At 44.7% G+C, this 24,872-nt stretch overlaps 3 protein-coding genes and 1 long non-coding RNA gene across 6 annotated transcripts; 3 read left to right on the top strand and 1 right to left on the bottom strand.

Moving 5' to 3' along the window:
• Positions 1 to 1,448: 1,448 nt before the first annotated feature.
• Positions 1,449 to 4,824, bottom strand: LOC111071779 (thyrotropin-releasing hormone-degrading ectoenzyme). Its single transcript, XM_022363285.2, has 4 exons — positions 4,146 to 4,824; positions 3,937 to 4,092; positions 2,512 to 3,874; positions 1,449 to 2,455 (listed from the first exon to the last, which is right to left on the bottom strand). Exons 1-4 carry the CDS (start codon positions 4,661 to 4,663, stop codon positions 2,345 to 2,347), a joined length of 2,148 nt encoding a protein of 715 aa, XP_022218977.2. The 5' UTR covers positions 4,664 to 4,824; the 3' UTR covers positions 1,449 to 2,344.
• Positions 4,825 to 12,205: 7,381 nt separating this feature from the next.
• LOC111071741 lies at positions 12,206 to 14,037 on the top strand. Of its 3 annotated transcripts, XR_005968253.1 has the most exons (6): positions 12,206 to 12,699; positions 12,758 to 12,928; positions 12,986 to 13,103; positions 13,199 to 13,294; positions 13,359 to 13,733; positions 13,801 to 14,036. It is a non-coding gene; the product is annotated as an uncharacterized LOC111071741 (long non-coding RNA). The 3 variants fall into 3 exon arrangements; XR_002607505.2 differs by having other exon boundaries at positions 12,758 to 13,103; positions 13,205 to 13,294; positions 13,801 to 14,037; XR_005968252.1 differs by having other exon boundaries at positions 12,758 to 13,103.
• A 4,468-nt stretch (positions 14,038 to 18,505) lies between these two features.
• LOC111071769 (phenoloxidase-activating factor 2-like) lies at positions 18,506 to 19,857 on the top strand. The gene is made up of 2 exons (XM_022363277.2): positions 18,506 to 18,953; positions 19,031 to 19,857. The coding sequence occupies exons 1-2, from the start codon at positions 18,645 to 18,647 to the stop codon at positions 19,811 to 19,813; spliced, it is 1,092 nt and encodes a 363-aa protein (XP_022218969.2). The 5' UTR covers positions 18,506 to 18,644; the 3' UTR covers positions 19,814 to 19,857.
• A 2,050-nt stretch (positions 19,858 to 21,907) lies between these two features.
• LOC111071768 lies at positions 21,908 to 23,420 on the top strand. The gene is made up of 5 exons (XM_022363276.2): positions 21,908 to 22,068; positions 22,142 to 22,198; positions 22,257 to 22,655; positions 22,723 to 23,030; positions 23,107 to 23,420. The coding sequence occupies exons 1-5, from the start codon at positions 22,001 to 22,003 to the stop codon at positions 23,379 to 23,381; spliced, it is 1,107 nt and encodes a 368-aa protein (XP_022218968.1). The 5' UTR covers positions 21,908 to 22,000; the 3' UTR covers positions 23,382 to 23,420.
• The last annotated feature ends 1,452 nt before the right edge of the window (positions 23,421 to 24,872 follow it).

Raw genomic sequence — 24,872 nt, 5'->3', positions numbered from 1 at the left:
TTTGCCATGTGCCGTATCCTTTTAATTCGCCTTTGCACTCCCCTCTGCCCTCTGCCCACTACCCACTACCCACTCCATCGCAGATTCTTTCCTCTGGCGGAGCTTATGTGTTTGTGATTTCCCAAATCCCATTTAAGTATTCCCTTTGTGGGAGACATGGATACGCCGGAACACTCTCTCACGCGCACACCCCCTCCCCCACACAGTTGAACAAACTCTTTTGCATAATTCATGCAAAAAATTCAACACAACTCGGATTTGACTCCCAGTATTGGTTGCTTGTTTGCCTGTCCTGTGGTGCCCTGCAGCTGCTCTTTTCCTTTGCACAGAGGCAATCGACATGTGCTTTAAGTACCGATACGGACAGATACTCGTACGACAGGGGCGAATGTGTCACAAGAAAGTTACCTTAACCCGTCGAGAAATTTAACTTAAAAATTCCCATTCATTAGGAAACATGCTGGGCCTTAGGTTAAGATTTATTATTATTTTGATTTCAATTTATAAACTGTAAAGCCTTGCAGAGGGCATTATGATTTTGGCCAGAGACTTGCAACGCAGCGAAGAAAGAGAAGGATTTAAAGCACATATTTTATGAAAAAATTACTTATACGTATATTTTGTGTAAAGTGAGCAATCTACTTATGAACTGCGTTGGCTCTGACGATCTGGCTTGATTTCCTTTGACTCTGATTCTGAAACTGAAAAGTACAAAGAAATTAATTACCTGCTGCCATATTGGGCGTCATTATTGAGTTGTCAACTGCATTCAGCAACTGCATTATGGGCGTTTCTGTCACAAAATTACCTTTTTATCCTGTTGATTTTACAATAATTTTATTTTGTCTCTTTTTTTGTGATTAAATACGGCATAAGACTTTTGTGTGTGTTTTTGCGCCCACTGCGGTTGCTTTGGAGCGCTTTTTATTACAATGACAGAAATAAATGGCAGCCTTAATGAGTTTTTCACTCAAACAGTAGCGGGCAGGCAGACCATCAACAAAGGGCAATTGAAAGAGATAGAGCGACCAGTCGACCATTTAAATATGGCATAAAAAATCATTATGAAAGGATAAACCAGAGGCTACAAAAAATAAATATAAAAATGCTTTATAATAAATGCACAAATAATTGCACTCCATGGTCTAGGCCAATTATGGCGTGTTGATGGGTTAGTGAAGGACAATGGATTGATATCAGATATGTGGCGAATATTACCATATGACAGAGACCACGCTGATAAATCGGCTCGGCTCAGGCGCGCCCTCCGGCAGCTGCCCCAACTTGTTGCAGCAAACAAAATTAATAATGCACAGCCCCCAATTTGATTTATAAATATTCGTCTTGCCCCCAGGCCCAAAACGAAGTGCGGAGGAGCACTGAGAAGAGTGGGAGTGGGTGAGTGTGGGGCATATAACCCACAGAAAAAATGGTAATAAATTTTCCATTAAATTTAATTTGCATGGTTTTAGGCGGATTCAACTTCCGACCGAGCGCTGGCCTTCCCCCTGGCTGTGGGTTAAATTTCATTATGCGTAAAACATGCTTTGCTTATTCCTTTTCCTTTTCTTGGCTTATTATTATTAAACTGTTGCAGAGCAACATGGGAAAGTGGGCGAACGAATCGAAACATGTGAATACATTCAGGGAAGTTTTTGGGTTTGGGTCTTAAGGCGGCCTTAAAGCTGTCCTCGCGTTGCACTTAAGGCTGTCGACCATTCGACCAAGTGGCTGGAGCTGGTGAGATAGGGAAGTGGAGTGGAGTGGAGCAGAGTGGAGTGGAGTGGAGTCCATTGCATCCGCATCCTGTCTGCAGTGTTAGGGGTCTGGCATTGTCTTTACCGCCGGCCGTTATGCGGAAAAGGAGCATCGATATTGTCCTTTACTTTTGGTCTCCCATCTTCGGTTCCACTCCTGCGAGCTCCGCTTTTATTGTTATTTCGCCTGCATCATTATTTCAGTTGGCGCCTTGGCACTCCCAGGGCTGTAAAAGAGCTCCTTGCCGCCTCCTCCTTTCTGGCTACTGTGGCGGTGTCCTTTGCCATTGTTCTGCAGCAAGAGCAGAAGCACGAGCCACTGCTGTTGCCCTGGCCTTGCCCTGCCTTGCCTGGCTTGTGTTCTTGTTGCTGTTTTTGTTATTGTAGATAAAGATAAATAGTCTCAGATAACGCTCAGTTATTTGCAAACAAATACAATTGCGGTTCATTGATGGCGGTTTCATTTCGCCCCCTCTCTCCATCACCCCAACAAAGAGATGCGGCGGAGCAGCAGAATGGGAGGCGGATGGGATGGCTGGCCATGCCCATTATTCTGCGGTTCCTGAATGGTCTCCCGTTGCCTGTGGTTAGTCTTCTTCCGGGGGTGCGGACTCCAGATTATTCCCGATGAACACCAACTGGTCGAACGTGTAATTGATGAACTCTGCGTACCACTTTCCAGCATTGCTCAGCCATTTCTAAAAATTAAGAACGTGTAGAGGACGGAGGAAAGGTGTTTCCTATAAAATCTTACCGCTATGTCCATGGAACTCTCCGGCGACACGCCCCAGAAGCCGTTGGTCACTCCCACGACCAATGCCATCAGCGGCTCGAACTCGTCCTCGTCGACGATGTACTTGAGGACATTCAGCGCGGTCGACCAACTGATCCGCTTGTTGTTCCACAGAAACAGAGCATCGCTCACAATCTGAGCCCGATTCAGCACGTGAATGCTTTGGTGGTCCTTCGACAGAGCTTCGGCAATCAGGTTCCAGTTCATCTCGTCGTAGTTAACCCTGTAGTAGCCCATGGCCTGGATGTTGAAGATGATCCAGTCGTGCTCGGGAACGAAGACGTACAGGTTGAACGGCGGACTGTTGGCCGGAAGGAAGGCCTTCGGTCTGGTGTCGCTGAAGTTGCGCTCGCTCTGGGTGGTGTATGTCAGGGGAATCCACCAGCTCTCCTTGCGGGACTCGTTGAAGGAGAAGTGGTTCTGGATGAGCACCAGGCTGGTATTCCTTATCACATTCAGCACCGGATAGCCGTTCTGCAGGATCCACGTGTCCATGATGGCCTTGACGTCAGCGAACTCGGGCAGGGAGTTGGCCCGGTCACTGCCCTCCTGAATGCTATACAGGAACTGATCCGCGGTGCTGCTTGCGAATGCGTACTGGTACAGGTACCGATGGATGCCATTGTGGAAGGTCGCATTTCCCACCATGCCCTCCGCCATGTGCAGCACGGACGTCGCCTTCTGGTACACGTATGGCTTGGAGGCGTTCGCCTGTGTATCCCTGGTGGATATGAAGATGCCACCGCTCTCCGTCTCGTGCATCAGGGTCATTTCGCGATACTTGGCCAGAATCCTGCGACCAAGTCTCGGATACAGATGCTCAATGCCCAGCACTTCAAAGTAGCCGGTGAGGCCCTCCTTCAGCCAGACATCTGACCACCAGGCGACGGTGATCAGGTTGCCGAACCACATGTGAGCCATTTCATGGGAGATTGCCTGAAGGGCCTGCAGCCTGATACGAGACGGCTCCGAGTGGTCAGACTCGTCGGTTTGCAGTATCAACTCGCTGGAGTAGACCACTAGGCCCCAGTTCTCCATGGCATCGGTGTGATAGTTTTCCACCGCCAACTGATCGATTTTGCTCAAGGGGAGCTCCATCTCGAGCAGTTCCTCAAAGTATTCGAGGAACAGAGGAGCCGTTTGGGAGGCAAAGGATGTGAGTAGGAGGTCGCTGGACCTGGCGCAGGTGCGGAACAGGACGGGACTCGGGCCGCCAGTCTGGCTGAAAGTGCAGGTAAAGTTGTTGATGGAGAAGGCCAGCAAATAGTTCGACATCAGTGGCGTCGTCTCGTGAACCGACCACACGTAGTCCTTCATTTCATTGCTGTGGAATGCGAAAATTATGCTAGTCTTATAGGAGGATCATAAAACATCTAATGTACTTACTGGGCCAACACTGATATAACTTTCATGTTGCTGAAGCTCTGGAAGCGCTTGTGGTGGCCCAGGGTCACATTGAAGGTGGCCTTCAGGGCGGGCTCGTCGAAGCAGGGCATGGTGTACCTCATGGAGCGAGGTTCAAAGTGGGTGAGGGAGTACCAGCTGGGCACAGGAGCGGAGAATTAGAAGGGGCATTGTCGCAGTCGGAGACTTACCTCTTTTGCTGGGACATCACATCCGTGGAGTAGGCCAAAAAGTAGCCCTCTCTTTTGCTCTCGGACATTGGTCGTCCGAACTCGATACTCAGACTGTAGTGCCTACCCTGCTTCAGGAACCTCTCTGCCTTCATTATGAGATAGTCCAGCTTTCTGTTGAAGTTGAACTCCAGAATGGGGTATTTTTGCAGCGAGTACCATTCCTGAAGCTCAGTTTTGGACAGTTTAATGCTGAGTTCATTGGCGTGGAGCACCACCACATCTGTGGACTTGTGGACAAAGAAGGATATGTTCACAGTGCCCTCGTAGGCGAAGTTGGTCGTGTACGAGTTCTCCAGGTGGGTTGTCAAGTTCAATTCGTAGTGAAAGGGCACCAGCGACGTTGGCAACCGGGGACTGTCGTAGTACATGGTCTTCACAGCCTCAGCACGTAGAGTGAGGGCCAGCAGGAGCATCAGGTAACAGATTGCGACATTGGGTTTGCCAATTCGGGGAACACCAGATAGCCATATCGACATTGCCGACTTCGGGTATACATCAAAACTATCGAACACAACAGCTCCAACAGTTGTCCTCAACTTTGGGCGGGACGTCGCAAGAATACTGAAACAATTTTAAAAACTCGAAACAAACAGAAATTTGATCAACAATTTGATACCTTGAAACTTAAATACGTATGGAATTAATTCTCCCTGGAATAGCGATCACAATTAATAGTGACATTAATTACACAAGGGAGTGGAAATCCGTCAGATCACTTTTTCACACCAGTAACGCAGCTAGCGGCAAGCTTAAATGCAAATAGTAATCCATCAGAGAACAATCAACAGAGTTTATCCTCTGGGACAGAATGACTGAGATGTGATAGTTTAATATAAATCAATACAATATTGTGCCTTCTCACAAGTGAAACCGGAATCGCTGTACCTGCAATTTTCCTATGGTAATCCGTCTTCAAGTATTCATAGAATTGACACCAAATAATATTCGATTGCACAACCAACTGCTGTGCTAAAGATCCTTCTAAAAGGTATTTTTTTGTAATAGAAAATTGCTCCCCTTTCCCTTCTACACAATTCGGTCACGTTTTCAATGGGAGACGCACCGAAACCCATGGCAAATCAGATGTATATGCATCCGCCTAATCAATGGAAATGCATCTAAATTGGTACAGCTATCGGAGGCTCGCAGTTCGGGGTTATTTAATGGCCCATCTCATTCCATTCCATTCCATTCCCACCGCGTGCCATAATCTGGGGCTTGCCAGACATCGGGTTGTGAGAGAGAGAGAGGTGATAGAGAGGGGCGACAAAAGTAAAAGTTACATTCCCAGATCGCCTGGCAGCGTCTTGACTTACTTTTCCGTTTTCACTTGTGGGCTGGAATCGGGCTGAGGCTGGGGCGGAGAGTTGTTCAACTTTTGCGCTACGTGCGTTTGTCGATTTGCGTATGTATCTGTTTGTATCCGTGTGGGGCATGGGGGATTGTGCGTGGCCTGTGTGTGTCCTGGGCCGTGCGCCAAAAAGTATGTTAAGCACTTTGGTCTCAGTTTGCCGGCGCACTTTTGGCACACCCGTATCTGGCTTGCGATTTATACGTGCATGTAATATGTGTAATTTATGACTTGACAGGATGTGTGCGCTTAAATTATGTGCAAAATGCTCGCAAAAGCCGCCCGGGCTTTTGGGGCTAAAAAATAAACTTTTCCCGCAAACTTTTTCCACCGCCAACCGCGCCGAACTGCGGATCCCGAATACTATTGACAGTCCGGTGTTGGTCTGCTATGCTGTGCAACTGCATATTCCAGTATAATTATGCATATTTACAGCAGTACAAAAAATAATAGCACCACCACCACCACAAGCAATTTTTAGATAGTTGCCCAACTCACATTTTTAACTTTAAGGAAACTTTAAGCTTATTTTTAGAAATGGAAGACTCTTACAAACATGGGAATAAAAAGATATCATCGTTTGTAACGTTTTTATGTTATTTTACGTTATTTAAGGAATTATATTGAAATTAATCAAATTAAGCTAACAAATAACAGCACAGCTTTTCAGATTTAAAATTTAAAAAATAAAAATTACCAATAAGTAACGAATTTACAAATTAACCATTTTGAATATATAGGGAAGTTTCACTTTAAAAGGGCTGATGTGCTATTATTTTTTCGCTATTTTCTTAAAATCCCGAAAAAAATTATAAAGATACAAATTTGAAGAACGGTAACGCTGTTTTTGTTTAAGAAAGATACTTAAAAAAAAAATCCAAATTAAAAAAATCGCAATAGTAATCGCATTTTTTTATCGAGAACGAAATATGATGTAGTGGTGCTATTATTTGTTTCTCAACTGTATGTGTCAGCAGAGCGCAGTAAGGATCAGTTCATGCCATTGTTGAGAGAATGGAAATGGGACGAAAATTATTAATATGTATTTTTTTTTGTTACAAAGGGGACTTTATAAATGGTTTATTCGAGGAGTATATAGGAGTATATTTCCAATTGTGAGTCAATTATGAATGAATCAATAACTTGAATTTATCGGGTATTTCAGATCTTAAAGAAAGATCTGCTCCTCTTACAATTTGTTGATCTACATCTACATATTTGTTAATTTATACAAATGTTTTGATATTTAGTAATTAGTATGGGAGACTGCTTAACCATTGTTGCACCTTAAGCCCCTTCTCTAGTAGCTGGTCCTGAGTCGACAGTGGAATGTCCATTGGGCTCTGCCCAGAAATAACAAAGCCCAATCAGATTATGCCTTATGCCTCTTTGGATATCGCCTGCATCCTGCACCCTGCACCCTGCACGCTGTACCCCGCTCTCCCCACGCATTTGTTCATCTCGATCCGGGCCCTAAATGAATTTTCATTTCCAATTACTTTACAATTTTGCTTTTGTGTGTGCCTGATGACTTGGCTCCATCCCACTGCCAATACCACTACCAGCAACACTATGCTTGCTGCCTACCCCCTCAGCCTTTGTCTGCACTCTGCTGGCATTACAATTCGATTTCCTAATTTTCAATTTTACACGTTTGGCAAACACTCGAGTAGAACAACCCAGATCGAAAACAGGACAAGACCCGAGAGCTCAAAACTGCCAGAGTGCTCATCCTCATCCACATCCACATCCTCCTCCACATCGCTCCGCCATCCATATGCAGCGTCGGGCCAGAGAGAGACTTTTGAGAAATTTTAATTAAAATTGAATTTTCTTGCATTTAATTAAAAGCTTAGCTGGCGCGCATGAAAAATGAGAGAAGCCAAAGAAAAACTATTCTCGATGTGGATGCCGATGCCGAAGTGGATGTGGATGCGAATGAGGGGGCAGGGCACTCGAGCAGAAGAGCGCCATGCACTCGTTGCTGCACCAGAGATATGAGAATCATCATCGTCAGCTGGCTGAGGCCAGTGTCCGTCTCTTACACTCCTCCACATCCATGCTTGCCGAAAACGAGAACGGAGCTGCAAATATTTTTGTCTGTTTACCCAGGCAAAAGCCCACGACCAGGCCGCCTCTCCTCTGTAGGTGTCCGTTCGCTCCTCACAGCCAAACAGCCAACAGCCGACAGCTCCTGTCAAAATAAGCACCTAATCTCTGTGCAGCAATATTGTTTAACAAGCAAGAAGACAGAGAGCACCAGGGCAGGCCCCCACCCATTGTGCTATTTAAAGCTCATGCAATTGATTTCCACCAAAGAAAATTCCCCCAACATTTCAACCATTTTGCGGGTGCCGACGCTCATGGCTGCCTGCCAATCGTCATGCCAATTGGATTTTTAGGCTGCGGCTGGCTAATTAAGCTCTGTGGCAGAGAATGGTCGGAAAATTGTTTATGCCGCAACATTTTCCAATGAATTTTCGGCCACGAATATGCATCGCAAGTGTTGCACGGAAGCGGTAAGCTCGCAGAAGGCGGCCAGGCAATTTTTGCCCAGCTTTGCGATAATTTCAAATTGAGCGCAATGAGCCAGGCAAGGGGTAAACGATTCATTTAACTACTAACCAAACGATATACAAAGGAGATTCACTTTCTTCAGGAATATTATTATTAAAAATTTGATTTAATCCTAATGGAGACAGGAAATAGGAGTTGGGGCTGTATTCATTTGTACGGATTCGCTTTGATTGCTTATAATTTCCATTCTTCTGGCACCTGCTTTATGCCTTACTGTTTCTTCTTTTAATACATTTTTATATTTTGTGTGTTCTGGGCGCCATTTTCACCACATTTATTCACTGAAGCTGATCTCAGTTTGGAAGCAGATCCATCAGCAGACAATACATATTAGCACACATTCGATGCATTTCATATGTTTGATTGGTTGTCCAACCAAATAACCATTTAACTTTCATTTAATAGCTTCCGCAAACGGAAAAGAAGCTTCTCAAAGTCAAATGTTGGCGTCTTAAGGCTGATGTCCTACAGCAAATAAACTTTTTTTCTGTTTGTTGCTGCTGCGATGATGTTGTCCGTAAGGCCAGGGAATAAAAACCCGGATTTTAATTCATAAGTTTCATTAAGATCCTAAATGAGTAGACTTAAGTTCCGAAGTGACTTCATTTATCCGCAGTATTGGCATACCAAACCATTGGGGCCTGTTGGCGGGCCTTTTCTGCCTTTGGTTTTGTCTTTCTGCTGGGAGCGCTATTTGCACAGGGACCCTCTCGATCCTTAAGTGGTTATAAATTGCTACATTTCTTGTAGCTTTCGATAGCACTGCCTTAAAAATGCATTGCATGCATGCAGGCGGACCTTAATTAATTCCAGGTGCCTTTTGTTATTTATGCATTTCTGCTGGCTCCACGAAGTCCGAGTGGATGCTTAGAAATAATTCTCATTAATTAAAATCCCGTTCTCGAGCGATGCATATATCTATCAGTGGTTAGCTTCTACTGGTTTAGCACCATTTATTTATTTATTTATTTCTTGCCTAGCGATCTATCCTTTCGTTCATTGGTTTTTGTGTTCCGAGTCAACCAACGATGCCAATGTCAGGTTGTCACAGTAAAGAAACAAATATCACTCCGCGCAGTGTGTTTTCGTTGCTAATCTCATCATCCGCAGCTAGTCTTTGCCCAAGAAAGTTACTCGTTTGGCTTGCCCCGATAGTCTTTGTATCCGCCTTTACTCGTATGCTCTCACTCCCCATACACTTTGTGTTTCAGCTGCCCCCTAGACTTCCCAGTAGCTACGAGTAGAGAAAAAAACCAATCAATGCATAGTTGATATTCTGGGGCCTTTCTGTGTCTTACCCTCAACCTCAACCGCCACAAAGAATGTTTCACAATTTCCTCTGCTGACCAGCTGGGCAACCAAGCGATCAATGGCCGCCCATCCTCATGCTGCACCACACTGCTATGCTGTGGCTGAAGCCACATAATTGTTTTAAATTTTTCATAAATTCCTCCGCAAAATGTAGCACGATAAAAATGCTCCCAGACTGGGCTTGCTGTAGGTAAATTTTCGACCCGGAGACTCCTTGAGATATTGTTACCAGTTACCAGCTAGCAGACAGCACCCAGCTACAGCGGTGGCATAAATAGTTTAATACAAAATGCAGACAAAGGCCTGGACTTGGACTGGGCTGGGTGCTGGGTGCTGGCGCTGGGCCATTGGCTCATCTCATGCCCATGGGAGACCCATGAGATGCATAGTTTGTGCAGCCCTCGGACCACTTCCAGCTTTTCTTTTGTCTTGTGGCCAGAGGGAAAATATTTAATGCACCCACAATATTTTGCTTGGCTGGCGAGTGATAATGCACCCGGCTTGAACTGCAAAAATGGAAAGCGAACCACCATCGCCATCCATTCCGTTCTCATGGCCATGGGACCTCGTCTTGGCCATTGGCAGGACAACAAAGGACGACCAAGGGGCGTGCCGCTAGTCGTCAAAGCAGCACAAAGTCTGCTCTGCCCTGCTCTTCTGCTGCCACTTCTGATTCGCTTTTTATATGCATATTCAACAGTGTGGAAATAATAAAGCCAACTTGTGCCGACAGTTATAGTTGCTTGTACACTTGTCTAGAGACAGTGGAGAGATGCCGGAACGGAAACAGGAAGCACTCATTGCCGGCCCAGACCCAGACCCAGTCCCCGACCCAGGCCCAGACTGCTGCCACGAGGAAAGGAGCCCAGCCCCAGCAAAGTCGGCGCCGATGGAAAACGAGACCTTCGACATTTGACGCTCGTCCTGCCCAGGCCCCTGGACTGCATCTGGCTTTCAATGCATAAAATGTATAGCCTTGAGTGATAATAGTACTCGATGATGTTTTTTATCGTGGGCTCTCTCGCTCTACCTCTACCTCTCTCTCTCTCTCTCTCTCTCTGGCTTTAAGTGCTATCCAGTGTTGGCTTCAAGAGGACTGCTTGCCCTGATATCTAAATGATGATGTGCTAAAATCCACCTGAAACACTGCCAACTAAAGCTTTCCCTCCCACCAATTAAGCCAAAACAGGGCGAAAGAAGGAATCTTCGATATTATATTTTTCTTGATGAATACTTCGCTATTTTCGCACATTTCATAATTTGAGACTGACATAATTTCATTCACATTTTCTCGCAAGGAGCAACCCAACCACATTTAGCTAATTTGCCATTCAAATCATGCTCCAATCGAACCCATCAAATCCTGCATGCCTGTCAAATGAAATTGAAAGTGACATTTATGACACAGACATTGTCATCATCATCATCATGTGGCAGACTCAGCGTCAGAGCCAGACTCGACGTCATTCTGCAGCAGGTCTGCCTTCTGGCATTGATTTGAATTCTGTCAACAATTCCGCAACACGGACGAGTGACAACTGCTTAGGTGAGGGCGAAACTGATTTGCCAACTCATTTTGCCCGCAGACAGGAGGCAAATTTAATTGTTGTCAATCTCTGACATGGCCAAATTAGAGCTGCCTGTTGTTTCATTCTGGTTTGTTTCTTGGCAAGCCGCAAGTTAATTTCCCCATGTCTGGAATATACTCGAGAATTTCGACAAAAAGCGAATATAAAATGTTATCTGTCATCTCAGACTGTCTGTTCCTCCCACTCTTTCTCACCTTTTGTGCTTTCCTGTGAAGTTCTTTGTCAATGTCATGAGGGGAAACTGCTCTCCCATCTTGTTCAGCATATCCTGCGGCCTATTGCTATGCTTTGACAATTCCCTATCCCCCTCTGTGTGCACTCTCAATTTGTAGCTGTATCTTCCTCTCTTTTTCTCCTCTCTGCATTGTTCTGATTTGCGCTATAATTATTTCTCCAACTCCTCGTCATGAAATGCACTGGACGTGGATGTTAATGTCCACCCGTCGTGTGGTTCCCCGCGATATGACAGCATTTTTCTTGCCACGAGAATGTTTTGTGGCAGATTTTCCCATGCTACATTTCAGAAGGAAGTTTAAATTCTTAAAATGTATACATATCCCATGTAGTTGCCATTCTCTGCATTTATAGTAAATTGGTTTGTAAGACCCGCCGTTGTTTTTTTAGTGGAAAACCACGAAGTAATAATTAAACCACACGCTTTCTTAGTTTAAGGGAACCCTAGATATATTCATATGGCCAATTTAGTAATGGAAAACGTTTCCGAATAATAAAAAACTTGTACAGCTGACCAAATTAAAAAGCTCCAATAGATCGGAGATGGAACGGTCATTCCATTTCTGTTTCTTATCGCTGACACAATTTCTGAAGAAACGAACTGCTCCGCTCTTCATATTTCAGTTTCATCTTCCATTGAGTACGGAATAGTCACACTGAATACGTTCTAAAATTTCCTCTTCCTTGTAGAACTCATAGAATGATATCGCTGTTAGAAAATTGTTTGCGTCGTGAGTTCCATTAATTTTTCTATTTGTTATAATTTTTAAGAATTCAACCGTTATTTTCTTCGTATTTTTCTGCTACGAATTTTGCTCAATCCAATTTAGTAGTTATCGATGTTATTTCAGTCACACAAAGTGTAACATTTTTAGACTGAGACCTTTGAAATCGGATGGACATTTGCTCCTTGGCATTTCTGTCAGAAATGCACAGAACCTGTGCGGAGAATTTCAGCTTTTCGGTCACTCCATTCGTGTTTCTCAATTAGTGAACATTAAAAATGGTTTTGCTCTCGGCCTAATATTAATAAATATAATTTTTTCAGTAATTTCAGTACATTTGTTTTCTGTCAAAAATTCGAAAAGTTAAATTATTTCAAGGAATTTTTTCAAATTTGTTGCTGGTTGCAGCCTATGATTTCGGTCTACACCATCGTTCAAGTAGAGCTTTCTTATGATTATACGGCGGTTGGATGTAGCTTGGCGCAGGGCATTTCAGGCCTGCTTGTCTATTTCTTTCCCTCACGCCACTGATCCACGATGTGGTGGGAAACAGGAGCGACGATTGCCCCCGACCCTGCCACGGATACACGCATGTATATTTAAGCATGCCTAAGTTCGGAGCAAGATGCCAGCACTTCCCAGTGTAGCCGCAATGCTCTTGCGAACGATCTGTTAGGGGTGCGTCGAATCTTCCATTGCAGATTCTGCAACCTCCGAAAAGCCAGGTAAGTGCAACACTGCATTATCCAGTTGAAACTGCAGCAAATTCTATAATCGAAACAGAAGCCGAGGAGTGTACATCAGCATCAGCTGCTACCGCTGCAGATCCTGTGCCAATTGTAAAGGAGGAAAATGGCAACCTATCGATGTATAGTACAAAAGGCCCGATGAGCTCAAGGCGTTTACCCATGAGACCATCAATGCTCAACGGGAAATCATCACCATGTGTCCCCTGTTTGTGCATGCTAAATATATCAAAGAACAAGCTCCCCGCTCATCTCTTTCTTTTAGAAAGAGACTCCACAACGAGCTGTGCAAAGTACCATCTACTACGATATGCCAGAGGAGCTGCAACATGTACTAGAGGAATCAGATGTGCAGTTCATTGAGAGCAAGGAGTTGTAGGAAGGTACATGCAGGTTATCGGTGAAGAACTGTCAAAACTTAACTTACTGGAGATCCATTAGCTTCCCAACATAATCATAATGTATCTTTATCTCGTAGCCGCAGGGCAAGATCTTGTGCTTCCATGGACCGCCTGGTTTAGCCAAAACGAACATAGCCCAGCTCCATAGCTTGTGGCCTGTACAAGATTGGCAAGTGGGTGGCACGAACACTCGTATTTTCTTCAATATCGAATATAAATATTCCCATCTATCCACAGAGGCTTGCAAGAAGGCCCCAGCTTTTTCTGCGATTTTGTAGCATGCATATACAGGAAATTCAAGGTGCTGAGGTCCCGTAGAGTCTTGATTATCTCTTGGCTCAGCGCCTTGACCCCTTCGGATTTTTTGTGGATCGGTAGATCGACATTCTTTTTACCTCAACAATGAGAAAAGGAGCTGCATCGGCAGCAACTGCTGCTGATGTAGACGTTTAAGCTTGGAGGTTGCAGACCATCCTCGACCATCATTGCATGCATTGGAAGATTCGGCGCAGCCTTAAACGATCATTCTCTCATGTGTAGCGGTATTGTGTTCTGATTGCTTGGCGAAATCAGAAATGCCAGAAAAGGCAGGCTTGGTGTCCGATCATTTGGGTAAGGTTTTTGAAGATCATCCCCAAACGAATGGCGACTAATAAGTTGCCAATTGTATTTAATTTAGATTGGGCATCAGACTAGGAGTAGACAGAGCAGAACAATTTTCGGAAATGTGAATGAAGAAATCACGCCAGCCAGTCCTGCCATTTCTACGTGCGAATTCGTCATCACAGCGGACTTTGAGGGTTTCAAAGTGTATTCGACACTTAATACCCAGCTGGGACCTTCGGCCATTTCGGCTTTGATAAATTATTAGCTGATCAACAAATAATAAAGAAGATAGTTTTCATGACGTAAACTGTGTTTGAAAGAAATGATAATTAAATCCTACGGAAACCTATCCAAAAGGCTGAATTTAAATTTGTTTTTTTTTTGTCGATAATAAACTTTAATTGGCCAATTGTACTATGCATATTTTTGTATATTTACTTTTTAGAGTTCTAAATCAGAGTTGGTATAAAAAAATTATCAGATTATCACTCACCTGCAGAAGCAGGTTCCCATTAAACCTTCAAATGTGCATATAATGTGGCCACACAAATTCTCCAGTTTCCAAATTATAATTATAGAAGGTGCAGGTACAAAGTGCAAAAAAAGAAAAATAGCAATGGGATTCGACCTGAATTTTGATTATGGACCCAGTTGTTTGATTTGGAAAAAAGGAAGAGTGTTAGATCGAGGTAGATCTCCGAGACTCGTGTGGCCATCCAAATAATATAAGCTTTGTTTGGATATTGTGGAAAATAAATGAACATATATGAGCTCTAGTTACACTCAGTGCCTATTCAAAAAAAAAAGATTCTGAATGAAATACATTGTGTTCAGGCAGCAGCCCGAACAGGGCAGCAGCGCTGTTAACAGGACAGCGTAACAGTCGTTTTACGCTCTCCGCTACTTGTCTGTAGACGCTCCCGTGGACAGCTCTGTTAGCGCTCTCCGACAGCGCTCTCACGATCCACACGGCACCCGAGCGGGCTTACATATAAGCTAGCATAGGTGACGCTTTGGACTACCGCATAAGTCAGTCTCCTTCTACCCCCTGCACGGTGCGACTGCGCTATTGCAGTGTCGATTCCACCCCCGACAAAGCATACACGCTCGCGTACATCTGTAACGATCAGACATATACCTCACATATACTTCCAATCACCATCTGAAGACTTTTATTGGGAATAATGTTTTGGGAACTGCAGCCGACCTGACCAAATCCACCCTCCTAAAAACACATTGAAAATGGAAGACTGATAAAAAAGAAGAGACTGACAGTAGAGATGTGTGTGGTTTAATGGTTGTTTTCTCGCTGTGTAAAAAAATTACAGAGTGGACGAAATTATAGATACCCTTCAAAGCCTCTAAAGTAATAAAAGGTATTCTATAGCTTTCGAGCTAATCTCCTGTCAAGCTCTGTAAATCTTTTTTTGTTCTCTAGCTTTGTATCTCGCAGCAGCACGCTCAATTCTTGTTATTTCTATACTAATCATGCTATTAATAGAGCATCGAGGCATAGATCTGTATGGGCAAGACCACCACCCCCGAGCTGGAGCCGGAAGTCTAAAGCGTGCAGCCTCCGCTTATCTCCTTCTCCCTGCATTCTTTCCCTCTGAAGTTCTTTGTCAATGTCATGGGGGGAAACTGCTCTCCCACCTTGTCCAGAATATCCTGCGGCCTATTTCCATGCTTTGACATTTCTCTATCCCCCTCTGTGTGCACTCCCAATTTGTAGCTGCTTTCTTTTTCTGCTCCTCCTCTGCATTGTGATTTGCGCCATAATTATTTCTCTAGCTCCCCGCCCTGAAATGCACTGGACGTGAATATGAATGTCCCTCCTTCGTGTGGTTCCCCGCGATGTGGCAACATTTTGCTTGTCACGCGAATGTTTCGTGTCAGATTTTCGCTTCTACCCGGCTGCTTTTCTGCAGAAATCGTGTATACTGTTTAAATGTATTTGAACCCATATAGTTTGCCATATTCTTCATTTACATTGGTACGTAAGAGCAGCAGTCGTGTTATAGTGGGAAACCGCGTGGCACGTCCAAACGTCCCTTGCAGGAAGACTGCCTCGACTGTCCACCGCCGACTGACCCATGCCCATGGTACAGCTCATTTTTGCCGGATAACTAAGTCGAGTTGGATAGCACAGTGGTGTGTAGATCATTGATTTTTTGCTATTTTGGAACTATTACTCAAGGAGTGGGTTTAGTTGTTACCATTTATTACGCTACTACTTATTACTTAAGGCAATTTTTACTGTATTACAATATTCAGCAATATTAAGCAATTTATGATTATGCACAAGAATATGAATATGAATAAAGTATGGTGTCAGAGATGCTTTCTTTTAACGGGAAACATCAAGAAAGCAGACAGATTTAGGATGATTTTTCATTGCCAGAATTTCGAGTGTTTTTTAGAGTTCTCGTAAGTACTCGTATGTTTCAGAGAATTCACAAAACGAGCAGCCCACTGTGCACCACGGTGGTGCCTCTGCTGCACGTTCGGTCGGTCGCATGCTATATTTTTCAATTTGTAAACATATCCTGCGGTGCAGGCGCTGAAAGCCAGGCTGAAAGGGCGGCATTAGCCAGCATCTGCCAGGGCTGGACGCGCCCCCGCCGGCCCCGGGGTGAAATGCATTTCGCTCATTTGTTTGGCGTGTATTTCATGTCAACGTAATGTTTATTAGAAAACGTCTCATGAAATGGCCCAGCCAGGGACCGGGACCGGGACAGCCGGGCAACCACACTCCAGCGGTTGTCAACTGACGCAACCCTCACCCCTTGGCCCAGTGAAGCTCATTCATCAGGCACCGGATCCGGATGCCAGCACCCAAAACAGTTTTTAATACACATTTTTGTGTTCCTTTTTTCTTGCTAAATGCAAAGCAAAGCCAACTTGAATATACAGGAGTTGCTTTCTGTGGGAGCAGCTGCAGGGTATTTAATCTGTCTCTATCTGCGCGCTATGACAGTTATGACAGGGCACGAGTTGGCCTTGCACAGCATCGTGGGCAGTTGTCGGCAGGTGGAGTCCTTGAATTTCCTTTGGAAGTTTAACATTTAATTCTCTGGACACTAACACTGCGAATTTGTTTAAACTTTGCAACAATTTACAGATAACTAAGACCCTACCTACCATTACAGTCAATACACATCTGGGATTAATTAATTGTTTATTTTAGTCTTCTGTGTTATTGCCTTAGTGGGGAGAAGTCACTGGAGTCGATGCCTCTGTGTCTTAGTTGCAGGACAATCTAGGGCCGCAGCAACTCCACATCTGTGCAGATCCCAGGCACGTGTTCCTCGCCGCATCCAATGCCCCAGTTTATGATGCCGGCTTGCACGAGCCGGGTGGGATCGCTGGCCAGGGAGGATCGTAGACTCCGTAGACATCGGAAATCCCCCCATCACCGCTGCAGCTATCCATGCCATTAATGCCTCTAGCGCAAATCAAGGTATTTTCCAGCTCGAAGTAACGGCCTAGTTCTCCTGAGCTCATCCTGACCCTAGGTTGCACTTAGTGTGTGAACATCAATTTTCTTTAGTTCGTTGGGATAACCGCTCTGCGCGAAAGCCCTTTTTCCCCAACAGCTGACGAAGCAGCGAAGTTTTGCAGTCTCTTGCAGTTTGGGGCAGGCAAATTTGGCTGATGTGCTGTGCCATGCGGAAGAAGGAGGCGCCTCCAGGAAGAGGTTCGCCATGTTATTAGCCCCACTGAATTTATCGCAGGCGTTGTGCAATGGCGCCCCGCGATAATACTCGTAGACCAACGCATTTCCTTTGCCAACAACCGCACCATTCTGGCAGTGGATTCTCAGTACTTACACGTGCTCTGGGCCACAAAATCGCGGGAGCGGGATCACGATCTGGCCCAGGGTAAGTCCCTGCAGCAGTACCACTTGCAGCACCCAGAGTATCGTCAATGTTCGTCGTTCGACCACTAAGCTGCAGTGACTAGAATTTGATTCAAATAAGTCGAGCTAAGCTAATCTCTAGCACTATCAATCGGCTGCACCGTTAGGCGTCGCTTTTGATTCCGTATATCAGTAGAAACCCAAAATACATATTAGGCACTATCCTACAGAGCCCTAATGTTGGTTTAATTGAAAAATTTAATTTATAAGCCTGGAAAAGTTCTTCCATTTAAATACAAAATAGTAATTTCTTCGGTATTAATTACTCGAACTCGAACTCGGGCAGACAAACCTTTCTAGAACCAGTATCTTTAATCTGTGACTCACATAGAGGTTATCTTAGGTCTACGAACACAATACATATTATATAAGCGAAATTAAAGCCAAATTGATAAGAACGCTTTTCATGATGTCTGTGGAACGCGTTGCAAGAGTATAATTCTATATATAAAAATACATACATATGTATACGATTATTTACACTCAACAAAAAATGGCATAGTAGGAGGAACATTTAAATTAAAAATTCGGGTTTTAAATGCCGTGAAATAATAAAATTAATTTTGAATTAAACATAAAGAAAAAAGTCTTTTTAATATATACCAATATTTAATGTAATTATGAAAACTCATTAATAATAATTATATTATATATATTGTAAATATAAAATAATTTATATATTTTTTTTCGTATGAAATAGATTTAATTCAAATATTTGCAGACTAATTTCACCATTAATCAAATTCTTTTTAGAGTTCCCACTCTCAAATTTGAGGTATTTTTTCTCTGCATGTACTTTATCTCGCCTCCATGAGGTGTCGAGATCATGGAGCAGATGAGTCCAATGGCGGAGTGTTAAACCGAGCTAGTACTTGTCGACAACCATCTACGAATCGTTCTGTAGCTCCGTCGGAATTAATAATTGAATTAATATTGTAAACACTTGCGTTGATGCTTCCTGTGGATGCCTCCGTGATAACCACACTGATTGATCAATAATGACGGCTCCGACTGGAATGATGGGAGCTCTTTTGATGATATTCGTGTTGATCCTTCTCACATCTGCTTCTTATGGACAAGAAGATGATGATTCTTCGGAAGAGGATCCCCCTGTTTTTGGTCAGCCGATCGAAACTACTACAACAACACCTACAACGAAGCGGTGTGGCCGGTTCAAGAAAAATACCTGTGTTAGGCGGGATAAATGTGAGGAAACTGCCCTCAACGTTCGAAAGATAATTATCGATTTGGGAGAGCCGCCTTCAAACACATGCCACTATCTGGAGACCTGCTGTCCCAGGAATAAGGTGAGGAAAAATGATCGAAACACACATACATGTATATCGGTTGATGTTGACTGCCGCGAATTGCATTATAATTGCAGATTAGAGCTGGCATCAATGGCATTGACGGATCTACGACTCACAACAGTCAGTGCGGTGTGAAAAATGTGGATGGCATATACATGACCGTAAAGGGAGGAGACCTGGAGACTAGCTTCGGGGAATACCCCTGGGTGATGGCCATCATCGATGCCGCCCAAAAGTTTGTCTGCACTGGCACCTTGATCGCCTATGACGTGGTCCTGACAACAGCCACCTGCATCGCTGGCGCACAGCAGCTGACGGTGAGGGGCGGGGAGTGGGATTTGATGACCGAGAATGAGTTTGTTGCCCATGTGAACATCAAAGTCAAAAGCCCAATACTGCACGAGAAATTCAACTGGGAGTCAACGGAAAATAACATTGCCCTGCTGATCCTGGAGAGGGCTTTTCCTCACCAGCAACACATTGCACCCATTTGTTTGTACGACGATTACGCTGAAGTCTCATATGAGGAGTGCTTCATCACCGGGTGGAGGTCTAGGCTTATGAGAAAATTTACCCGGCATACAGTCGTCAAGGTTGACGTGGCCATAGACAACGGAACGTGCTCGGTCAATTCCGTATCGACGGTAATATGCGCCACAGAACAAAGCACCCAGCCCATCTATGCCCGCGGAGCACCGATGGTCTGTCCAACCGACAGCAGTAGTTACCATATAATTGGCACCTGGAGTACCAGAACGAATGGGAAGACTTTTTTCACTGATGTCAGGCAGTTTGGCGGGTGGATTCGCGAGAAAGTTACGCTGTTTGGCATCAACTTAGACAGCACAGACATGTAAAAAGAACATTATAAAGCAAACATTAAAGTATGGAATCAATCGCAGAGTCAAGTTGGTTGGTGGTCCACAACATTTGGAGTTACATACGAGTGTATCAGGGATGTAGCTAGTAGCTGCCACATCGTAGCTACCATTCATTCAATGGGTCTTTCGTTTGGCAGCTTTAAATCACGGTAATTACATTAAGCGGAATATTCTGCTCCCTGCACTTATTTTCCCCATTCCAGGCAACATCACAACCGCATGTGGCGAAATTAACGCCAACGAAGCGCATTACGGTGCGGCATCCTGGACTCCCCCTCCGCCGCTCACAGCCTTGCGGCTGCCGGAATGGGCGATTCCTTACACAGTCGCCCCCCGCAGATAGGCACCCGCCGAGGCATTTCAATTTTTTACTCCCCTTCACTCTGCCGGCACACACACAAATGTTTATACATTAGGAACATTTGTGCGAATGCCTCCTCGTCGTTGCTCGACGCTCAACGCTCGACATCGTCACAGGTGCTGATTATATTGAAAATTATTAGTGAAACATTGCAACAGCAACAGCAACAGTAACAGCAACAGAGGCAGCGCGCAAGAGGCAGCAGACTCCTGTGGAGCTTTTGGTGAGTCAACGGGAACGAGTCGGCTCGGGTCGGCTTGGGCGCTGCATGTGGGCTATAAAAATTGATTGCATACTTTGCGGCGCGCCAAATGTACGTTGACTGTACGAGTATGGTGTGTGTGTGTGTGTGTGTGTGTGTGTGTGTGTGTGTGTGTGTGTGTGTATGCGTATGCTAGTTATCTTAATGGGTAAAGCTCTATTCTAACAAGTTTATAAAGAATATTCCACAATGATTTTCTTATTGCAGATACACATGAGAGACGGGACATACATACATACATATGTACCTATGTATGTTTAAATATATGTAACATCTTTCAGGCTGAAAGGGAAAATTATACAGGCAATTTCTGTAGGTACATACATATGTACATATGTATAAGTATGTTAGATATTATTTAGGTATAGTTTTATTGATATTAAGTAAGAATAATTGGGCTTTCTGTCACTGCTAGATATCGGCTGATTTCTGCTGCTGCTGTTCCATGCTACATCCGGCTGCTTGAATTATCCTCTTACTACTCTCCTTCTGCTGATCTTCCTCTGCCTTTTGCTGCTTATCTGCTGTTGTTTCTCGTTCTTCTGTTACTGCTTTTCATCTACCAATGCATTGCAATGCTCCTTCAGTGGTCCGACTTGCTCACTCCCTGTTATATGTACATAAATTGAAACTGGCCAGATCGGAACGAATAGAACTTTGTTGATTAAAAATACAGAAAGTTCTTTAACATTAGACAGTGTGTGAAATATGTATGTAGCTAATCGTATATATAGAGTATATGTACATTTAATTTCTCTGTAAGAAAACAATTACATTTCTAGCAAGTTTACAACAGCAGCCAACAAGCTTGTGCTTGACTCCATTGCTGTACTTGACGATAATTTGAGAACAGATGATGTGCACACAATACAGAGTCAAATATCAGCACACATCATCGCATCGGGGGGCTGTCATCGTGACAGGGTAGACGCAGAGAGCTGCGACATCGATTGGAAGGGGAATAAATAAACCCAAACGTGAGCAGTGCCAAGGAGCGTGCAACCGAAAAATGAAGTAAAAATTGACAAAAAATTGATTGAGCGCATGAAACAGGGAGAGACCTGGGATGGGGAATCAGGGAGCAGAGATGGAATACCATAGGACAGGGGCAACATTGGAAAGTTAACGCTTGTCAGCCCCTGGAGGCGTCTCCATCCTTCTTCCGACGCGTCGATGGCATTCTTCTCTTAACTTTATCAGACAATTTTTCACCTTTAAATTATTTTAGACGTTGACTTTTTATTGTCTTCCCCTCGAGACGAACTTCATTGCCGTTGACGTGCAATCTAATCTATTTTCCTGCCGCGACGCTGTTTGTATACTTTTCACGTTTACCGTTTTGGGGGCAAGCAAAATTGTATCAAACAACGAAAAATATGGAGATGAAAAGTAAAGATCGATGCTTGTTACGATATCAATGCGATGTATCGAAGTATCATCTCTGGGGTTGGACTCTCACTTGCTTTGCTTGACAAGACAGCTCCACACATACATATGTATATTCAAATATTCAACAAACAGAAACTACTCTAAACAGAACATGTTCAGCGATAATTTGCTGTTCTCCTCTTCTTATGGTAGGATCAGCAAGGCTGATTTCTCCGTGGAGTAAGTTCCAGCAACTAGGCAAATAAACCAGCAAATCAAGGTCCAAATGATTAAAACTCGTCCCATCCCACAGAAATGCCGTCCTGGAGGAGGAAAGCGAGCCATGTTCGTTGGAAGTGAAGATGTCAAGGTGAGTCTAGGCGAAAGGTAATAGTTGATAATACCAGTCCGATACCCTCGCCTTCAAGGACATCGGTGCTCGTACTAGACTACAAGCAGTTCATCGCTGCCCGGCGCATCCAGACCCTCTGGCGGGGCTATCGGGTCCGAAAGTGGAACCATCTGCGGTGGGATGCGGCCATCACCGTCGAGCGGTGGTGGCGCGGCTATCGGGTGCGCAGCCACATGTCACTGGACGTCGAGAAGCGCCTCCAGGACAACCTTGTCGAGCACTACAACCGGTCGGCCATCAAGATCCAGTCGCTCTTCCGGGGCTGGTGGATCAGGAACACGGTGCATGACGCGAACACTCTGCGCCGCATGCAGACCTATGCCGCCCAGGAGCTGCTGTACTGCGTGGCCTTCCAGCTGCACCACCTAATGCGGACCCAAGAGCTACCGGGTGTCTACTCGCTGCGCCAGTCCGAGTGAGTATCCCATAGCATCCCTATACCCCATAGCATCTGGTCTTATTCTCCTTGATCCCCCTTCCAGATGCCTGTCCAAAGTCGAGAAGATAATGGCCAGCATGGTGTTCCGCTTCTGCAACGGCGGCGTCCTCGGATTGATGGCACGTCGCACAGCCCAGGCGGAGGAGCGACGCCGGTTGTTCCAGAAGTCGGAATACAAGACTGTCATACCCTACAGCGGACCCAACTTCAACATGGACTGCTCTCCGCAGTACGACGAATCGCTTCTGACCAAAACAATCGTGGACAATCGCATATTCAAGATCATTTTTGAGTACGAGAAGTCACTCGTGGATCCGACTGTGCACGAAATCCAGCAAAATCAAGCCGAGCGTAAGTGATATCTACACCCTTATATATATGTATATATATATATATTTCAAATGTTACTTTTCCTGCATTTCCTCAGGCAAACGTCGCATGTTCCTGGAAAAGGTGCGCGCTCAACAGATGGCAAAGAAGCAGAGCTTCTGCGAATATGTCATCCAGAATATGCGCAAATGGAAAGTATGGAATGGAGAGCAGATCATACTCAGAAATGACATGTTCCGCGACGCCGAAAACCTCGAGATCTTCTTCAACGAGGCGGGTCACCTTCTGGATAAACTATTGACATGCCACTGCAGGCTAGACGCTTCCCCTGAGGGTCAGTGCTATCCCAAATTGACAACCCCTATAGAATAAATTATGTGTGTATGAGCCACGAGCAGCTCTCTCAGCCAAACGAAGTTTTTTTTTCTTACTTTGGCAGATTTTCATCTCGAGCAGGGGAGCAGGTGAGCAGGGGAGGCTGCAGGGTGGAATCGGTGGAACATGTGCATTTGACTGTTAACTAATTAGCACCCATTTATTCACCTTTGTTTCCGGAATTTGTGCACAGTTAAGGGGGAGGCAGCAACATTTTTCTTGGAAGAATTTTCCTTTGTTTCCAGAAGACATTTAATTTATTTTACCCTTGGCCAGAAAAATACCCACATGCGACATACATACATATGTACATACACACACTCGTGCGTACATACAACAGCAATTTGTGGGCTGCGTGGCAAATCCTGGCATGCTTACCTATAAATATTTGACATGGCTACAATAGCTCTCGCCCCGATCTGGAGACGTGGCAGTCACACAACCCAGCGGAGCTGAACCCACGGGAACTTGTGGCATACGTGCAGGAGCATTATATCCACATACTTGAAGCCAGCCAGCCACGGGTTCGGTTCGGATTCGGATTCGGTTCCCCAATCCTCCTACTACGTGACTACTGTCTGGTTCTGATCCGGGCTGCCGGGCTGCCGGGTTGCCGGTGGCGAGAGGTCGTCTTGCCAAATTAGATTTGCCTATAATTAATATGCACGATATGTGGCGCTAAGTTGTGTGAAAATTACTTGGGCGTTGACGTGACGGAGCGCGGTTCGTGTGGAACGCGAATAGAAAAACCATCCACTAGCATGCATTGGCGGGAGCGGAGCTGGATCTGCGCGAGTCTTGCGGCAATTGTTATTTGATTACAATTACAATTTTCTCCCCTGTAAGTATTTCGTAATTAGTTGTTGATGACAAGCACACGTGAGTGATAGTCCAATGAAGAGTCATGTAAAAGTATCGGGAAAATTAATTTCATCAAATGCAATACGATAAATAATGTTCGTGCATTCCCGCCCTCGATTTGGGAAAGTGATGGGCTTCCTCCTTTCGTGTCTTCTATAAATCAATTGCCTAAATATCCATCACTGAATATATTGGAAGTAATAATTCAGCGGTGGTAATAATAGATTCCATGTGCAAGATCGATAGCTTCTGGATAATTATTGGGTTCTGATACAGATTCAATGCTGTATAGAGCTAAATCGAGTGTCTGTACTTCCGGGGACAAAACGACCTTACACAGCGCATTTCGGTTCCTTCGGTGTCTTCCTTCATTCTCCTCCCCGTTGGGGCGTTTCCATAGACGAACTTTTAAGTTTTTAATTAATTTGTTTTGCTGCGGTTCTGGCTTCAACGCCCCTTTTTTTCTGCCTTCGTCCTCGCAATTGCCGCCTCCTGCTCATTTCTCTTTCGACGGAAAGGCAGGAAAAAAAGGTTAAGTGGTTTCATTTGGCTAAACATTTACCCAGACCCAGACCCAGAACCAGCTCCCCCCCATCCCAGCCACTCATCAATGCCCAAGTGTGTAAG

Source organism: Drosophila obscura, unplaced genomic scaffold (genome assembly GCF_018151105.1).
Source record: "Drosophila obscura isolate BZ-5 IFL unplaced genomic scaffold, ASM1815110v1 contig_46, whole genome shotgun sequence".
NCBI classification, from domain to species: domain Eukaryota; kingdom Metazoa; phylum Arthropoda; class Insecta; order Diptera; family Drosophilidae; genus Drosophila; species Drosophila obscura.
The sequence above is the reverse complement of the archived record's forward strand: the minus strand, read 5'-3'. Positions and strand labels throughout refer to the sequence as shown.

What these genes read in the sequence shown, in the direction of transcription:
- LOC111071779 (XM_022363285.2), bottom strand. Translation starts at nt 4,663, where the DNA reads ATGTCGATATGGCTATCTGGTGTTCCCCGAATTGGCAAACCCAATGTC. An exon ending in GTTATATCAGTGTTGGCCCA is followed by an intron (nt 3,875 to 3,936) that starts GTAAGTACATTA and finishes CGCATTCCACAG; the next exon opens with CAATGAAATGAAGGACTACG. An exon ending in AGAGTTCCATGGACATAGCG is followed by an intron (nt 2,456 to 2,511) that starts GTAAGATTTTAT and finishes CTTAATTTTTAG; the next exon opens with AAATGGCTGAGCAATGCTGG.
- LOC111071769 (XM_022363277.2), top strand. Translation starts at nt 18,645, where the DNA reads ATGACGGCTCCGACTGGAATGATGGGAGCTCTTTTGATGATATTCGTG. An exon ending in CCTGCTGTCCCAGGAATAAG is followed by an intron (nt 18,954 to 19,030) that starts GTGAGGAAAAAT and finishes TTATAATTGCAG; the next exon opens with ATTAGAGCTGGCATCAATGG.
- LOC111071768 (XM_022363276.2), top strand. Translation starts at nt 22,001, where the DNA reads ATGTTCAGCGATAATTTGCTGTTCTCCTCTTCTTATGGTAGGATCAGC. An exon ending in TTGGAAGTGAAGATGTCAAG is followed by an intron (nt 22,199 to 22,256) that starts GTGAGTCTAGGC and finishes CTCGCCTTCAAG; the next exon opens with GACATCGGTGCTCGTACTAG. An exon ending in TACTCGCTGCGCCAGTCCGA is followed by an intron (nt 22,656 to 22,722) that starts GTGAGTATCCCA and finishes TCCCCCTTCCAG; the next exon opens with ATGCCTGTCCAAAGTCGAGA.